This window comes from Schistocerca nitens, chromosome 3 (assembly GCF_023898315.1).
Source record: "Schistocerca nitens isolate TAMUIC-IGC-003100 chromosome 3, iqSchNite1.1, whole genome shotgun sequence".
Lineage (NCBI taxonomy): Eukaryota > Metazoa > Arthropoda > Insecta > Orthoptera > Acrididae > Schistocerca > Schistocerca nitens.
In genome coordinates, this window is record NC_064616.1 from 823148528 (window position 1) to 823154527 (window position 6000).

The following is a 6000-nucleotide window of genomic DNA, read 5'->3' on the forward strand; positions in this document are numbered from 1 at the left end:
AGTGCTGGCAGCACCTCAATGCCCTCCATTGCCTGAGCAACGCCAGTTGGGGTGCAGATCGCTCTACGCTCCTGTGGCTCTGCAGAGCCCTTGTCCAATCCCGAAATGACTATGGGAGTGTGGTTTATGGTTTGGCTGTGCCCTCAGTTTTGCATTACTCAACCTTGTGCACCACTGCAGGGTTTGACTAGCGACAGGAGCTTTTAGGATGAGTCTGGTGACCAGCGAACTGTAGGAGGCTGGTGTCCCTCCATTGCAAATCAGATGTGCACAACTGCTCGCCAGTTACATAGCACACATTCGTAGTTTTCCTGAGCATCTGAATTACTGTCTCCTTTTCCCGCCCACAGCAGTCCATCGCCTGCGTCGGCGGCCTAGGTCGGGGCTAACAATTGCAGTTCGCATGTGTTCTCTTCTCTTCGAACTGGAGTCCCCTTTTTACACATCTGCTTGCGGTCCATTCACGTACACCTCCATGGTGAATGCCCCGGCTGCTGCTTCGTCTGGAACTTTCACGTGGCCCTAAGGACTCCGTTACCCCTGCGGCTCTCCGCTGTCACTTCCTTTTGATTCTTGACGTGTTCCAGGGCTCAGAAGTGGTTTACACCAACGTCGTGATGGCTGATGGTCGCGTTGGCTTTGCCAACGTTCACGGCGGCCGCATTGAATAGCATTCCTTAACCAATGGCTGCAGTGTATTCACTCCACAGCTGGTAGCCATTTCTCGTGCACTTCAGTATCTCTGTTCATGCCCTGGGGAGTCTTTTCTTTTACGTACTGACTCCTTGAGCAGCCTGAAAACTATCGACCAGTACTATCATCGTCATCCTTTGGTAGCGTCCATCCAGGAGTCCATCTGTGCCCTGGAATGGCCCAGTTGTTCAGTGGTGTTCATCTGGACCCATGGACACATCGGAATCCCAGGAAATGAACTTGCTGACAGGATGGCCAAACAGGCTACACGGAAACCGCTTCTGGAGATGGGCATCCCCATAACTGATGTGCGTTCATTATTACGCCGCAAGGTTTTTCAGTTTTGGTAGACGGAATGGCAAAATCTCAGTACACACAACAAACTGTGAGCAGTTAAGGAGACCACAAATGTGTGGAAGTCCTCAATGAGAGCCTCTCGCAGGGACTCTGTGGTTCTCTACTGGCTCCGCATTGGCAATTCCTGGGCGACCCGTGGCTATCTCCTGTGCTGTGAAGACCTACCTCAGTGTCAGTGTCAGTGTGGCACCTGGTTGATAGTGGCCCATATTCTGGTGCTCTGTCCCACTTTGACTGCCCAGGGTCGAAATCTTGGCTTACCGGACTCGTTGCCGCTCATTTTACCTGACAACGCCTCATTGGCTGATTTAGTTTTACGTTTTATTCGTGAGAATGGGTTTTATCGTTTGATGCAAGTTTTAGCGCGTGTCCGTTGTCCCTCTGTGTCCTCCACCCTAGTGCTTTTAGGGTGGAAGTTTTAATGTGTTGCAGAGTGGTTGGCTTTTCCTTTTTAATTTCGTGCTCGGCCAGCCACTGTAATCTGCTTTCTTGTTTTACTCTCTTCTAACTGTTTCTTGCATCTCTCTGTTGTTTGTTTGTCCTCTTTTGTTCCCTTTAGTGGTCGTTGCCTTTCCTTCGTTCTTGTGGTCTTTACCGAGCGAGGTGGCGCAGTGGTTAGCACACTGGACTCGCATTCGGGAGGACGGCGATTCAATCCCGCGTCCGGCCATCCTGATTTAGGTTTTCCGTGATTTCCCTAGATCACTCCAGGCAAATGCAGGGATGGTTCCTTTCAAAGGGCATGGCCGACTTCCTTTCCCGTCCTTCCCTAATCCGAGCTTGTGCTCCGTCTCTAATGACCTCGTTGTCGACGGGACGTTAAACACCAATATCCTCCTCCTCCTCCTCTTGTGGTCTTTCCTTTCTTTCTGTTTGGTGTTATATGTTTTGTTTGTTTTATTCTCACACTTGTGGCATCTTTTTATTAGGAACAAGGGACCGATGACCTCGTAGTTTGGTCCCTGTCCCCCCCCCCCCTCCCCCCCTCTTTTAAACCTACCTACCTACCAACCAGTAGCCTTTACTGGTCACTGCCTGCCAGTGTCGCAGCGCCCTTGTGGCGGTGATGTGCTTCCTTGTGATTGATATAAGACAGATGTGTGTGGTGAATAACTGTGTATATAGTTGTTTTAATTCTGACATGCTGATGTATCAAGCTTCTAGTCTGTTACACACCTGCCAATTCATGAGAAATAGCACTTCCACTGTTTTTTTAAGAAATATGCAATATTTCTTGTATTTTTTTTTCTTTTACACTGTACCTGATCATGCATATTAGAATTGTTTTCTATATAGTCATATAAATGCTTTCCAGATCTGAAGGTGGTAACACTGATTACTGAAACCAGTTATTGAGAGTAAAAGTTATTATTAGTGATCTTGGCAAAGGAGTTTATCTTCTCTAATGTATTCTCACCTTTTTTATTGTCAAAGTTATGGTGTACTGTATCACTGTTTGCACTTCAGCTTGTGTTTATCATATTGAAACATTTTTCTTTGAGTAAATTGCATTTTATATTTGAATGTTTGAAATTTTGTGAATGAATGCGATTTTAATTCATAAATGACTTTGTAAGGTTCAAATTAATGATCTTGTATTTTTCATTAAATACAACTGAATTTATTTTGGTTTTCTTTAGAGAATGAGTCAGATGGGTTGTTACATCACCACCAGTGAAACAGTTATATTCAAATTGCTTGGTGATAAGAACCACCCTAAGTTTGCTGAAATAAGGCCATTGATCAAAACTCCATCACCACCAACGGGATTGGTTAATTACTCTAAAATGTAAGCATTAAGATCATCTATATTTGCCACAACATTTCTCTTAATAGTGTTGAGAGAAACAGTTTTTTTCATTGAAATACACATGGTTTGTTGGATATTATTTGTTATTAATTAAATATTTAGACTTCTTAAGCTAGATTAATTGTGTGAAAATTCTTCCTGATTGTTCATTCAATTTTTTAGGTGTAACTAATATATCTACTGAAGGGGCGCTACTGCTTTGTATTAAATTCTTGTCGTGTGGATTCCAGAAATATTTGGGTAGAGGGAAATCAGTAAAAATTTATGGAACAAGTTGATGTTCTTGTACTTGGTGAGAATACAATGATGCATGCAATTTGATTATCTGTTGTTATTGAACAAGATTGTGCTGTGATAATTGTAACATAATTAGTATCTTCAGTAAAAAACACCTAATTCAACTCGTTTACAGGGAGGTTAAGGACATGATCACATAGAAGAAAAGAAAAAGCAGAAAAGGAAATGTCATTGAATTTAACTGCATTCATTATCAGTCATTCTGACTGAAATGTTAACCAGTGTTAATAAGTTATCCTTATTGCACCTACTCAATGTTTTTCCATGTCAAGTATTTCATTTCATTTTTAACTACCACATTATAGACTTAAGTTTTGTATGAAAATATGATTCCCATAAACTCATATCAGATTGTCAATCATTTTCCTTCTTATTGTAGACAGATACAGAACATAGTTTCTGGCCACTATTTAGTTATTGTGTTACCAGATGTTGTGTAGTTCGTTGGATTTTGCCACAAATATATGCAATTAAACCTGCATCAGCTATCATTATATAACTGAAGTTACAAGTGAATTCAACATAATACAAATTTTGATTATGTTGTCTTCAATATTGTCCTGTCTTAAAAAATAATTTGTATTAGTGACTTTTGTAAACAGTTTGGGGAAGCTCACAGTACAGATTAATTTCCAGTGAGAAATATTCCCAATTTTCTCCATGCAGCTTGCTTTAAAAATAAACAGTGATGGTGATGGATTTAACATTGATTGTTCATATATCTTGAAAGATATTGATTTATAATTTCAGCAGCCATAAAATAGTTTGTGTTATTTGATCAGTTAAATAAGTGCAAGTAAATATTGTCTAATAAGAAATTATATCATGGAATTAAGATATTACAACAGTGGTGGTATATTTTATTTTGTTCAAATTAGTATCAGGACAAGAAAGATTAAGACAGTGGAGAACGAGTAATATTATTCATTGTCTCAATGTAATTTGATGTTATTTCATATATGTGTGGCGTATTCTCAGTGGTGTTTAAATTAAGTGTTCTACATAGTTACAAGAATAACTTTGATTCATTGTTAAATTACACACCTACATGTGAGAAAATAATGTAAAAATTGCATTGAAATATTAAGCTAAATTTTTTTTTAATAATTTGATATAGAAATGTAAAATACTTAATGAAAAAATAAATTTAACTTCATTTAATGGGCATTACAAAGCATACAAAGAAAAATTCCTTTTGTAGATTTCAGATATGAGACAGAGCTAAGAATAGAAATATGATTTACCAGAAGGGCATGTCATTTCAATGCTGGTTGTGTTGTTCCACATTAAAATCAGACATTACAAGGATCATAAATGAATTGGAGCACCAACATACACATTAAGAATAGAAGTTATAAAATTAGTAATGATGGAAACATCAAGCAAACATCCACATTTGCTGAGGTGGATAAGTAACTCACAGAATGGCAAACTGATGTCGAAGGCTTTTTTTGTTTAGATTGATATTTGTACCTCCCAAAGACAACACAAAAAAAGCAAAAGGAATAATAGTTGTGTGTGTGTGTGTGTGTGTGTGTGTGTGTGTGTTTTAAGTATGTAGAGTACCTTTTCCAATCTTTCATTGTTTGCTGGTTGCCTGTTTATATGAGCAGCTTTGCTCTCAAATGATTTAAGAGTTTTGAATGTTCATTGTAAGGCTTGTTTGTAATGTTTAAGCAATAAAAAAAAAATTTCTTCAGCAATTATTTTCTGGGATTTCCTGCCCTCTGCCATTTGTAACTAGTTACTGCTGGAATAGTCCATACCAGTGAACGAAATGATTCATATTCATGAAAAATAAACAAATAAAGCACACATAAATCTGCATATTTGTTTTAATGGAGTAATGTGTAAGTAATATTGATGTATTATAGGTGATATGCTTCTGCACTTCATCAGCCTGATGTCTGGCTCATCCAGCAAGCTACTGAGGAGGGCATTATAGGTTAGCATGAAATGCAAGACATTGCCTGACTTGACATTTTGCATGTGTACAAAGCATTCAGAGAAATGTAAATCATGCCAAATGGTAGAAAAAGGATAGAGCACTATGAGTACTGTACTTGCAATGGGAGTGATGGGGTTTAAATACCCATACATGTTGAATCAGAGTGTGTGCGCAGTTTCTAATGATCACATCTTCAGTGAGACACAAACCATTAATATCACTCATCATTTAGATCCCACAAAATTGTCAAATATCCCAGTCAGTATAAACGGTACAAATGTTTTGTAAACAATCTATTTTGTGCACAAATGGCAGTTGTACTGTATTCTCTGACATCATGAGAGCCTGCTAGATAAGTGTGCGGACATGACTTTTTCAGTGTTGATTAATGAATAATTTAGTCAAAGACTACTACATTTTTACATTTTGTATGGTGAAGAATTTAATGTTGCTCTCCAGTAGGTGCTAGTTGTCAGTGTCTGAACATGAACTGCCTCATCAACCTGCAATTTATTACACTAAGCTGTTGTACAGTGGGACACTTGAATGAATGGTGCATAGAAAGAGAATCCTGGTATTATGCAATATTTCAGGAGCTTTGCCAACTGACATACAGACATCCAAGAAGTGACTAGGCAAAAACAAAATCAGTCTGCATGAACACCTTAGCCGTAATTGATAAGAGTGCAGCAGTTGTGTAGTTGGGTATTATTCCTTTGTGTCATTACAAGAACATACTGCCATGAGCAGATGCTGGCTGCCAAGGGATGTGATGAAGTACTTGCTGGAACTGGACAAGTCTCTTTGGAATCTTCATGGCAGTCTGGAATCTCCGTATGAGGCTGCAGTGAATCTGTATGCTGCCACATCATGACCCCTCTCTCACTTCCTTATA

At 39.1% G+C, this 6000-nt stretch overlaps 1 protein-coding gene across 3 annotated transcripts in view; it reads left to right on the forward strand.

Annotated features, from left to right (window-relative positions):
* Positions 1-4895, forward strand: part of LOC126248842 (isochorismatase domain-containing protein 1-like) — a 35310-nt gene extending 30415 nt beyond the window's left edge. The window contains exons 4-6 of one of the 3 annotated variants that reach the window (XR_007545544.1): positions 2691-2839; positions 3023-3152; positions 3273-4893. Coding sequence is in view for 2 of the 3 variants with exons in the window: in XM_049950263.1 (XP_049806220.1) it covers positions 2691-2839; positions 3273-3297 (174 nt within the window). In the remaining variant the exon portion in view is untranslated. Of the gene's footprint in view, positions 1-2690; positions 2840-3022 lie in introns of all 3 variants that reach the window. The other 2 variants (XM_049950263.1, XM_049950264.1) reach the window with 2 other exon arrangements.
* The last annotated feature ends 1105 nt before the right edge of the window (positions 4896-6000 follow it).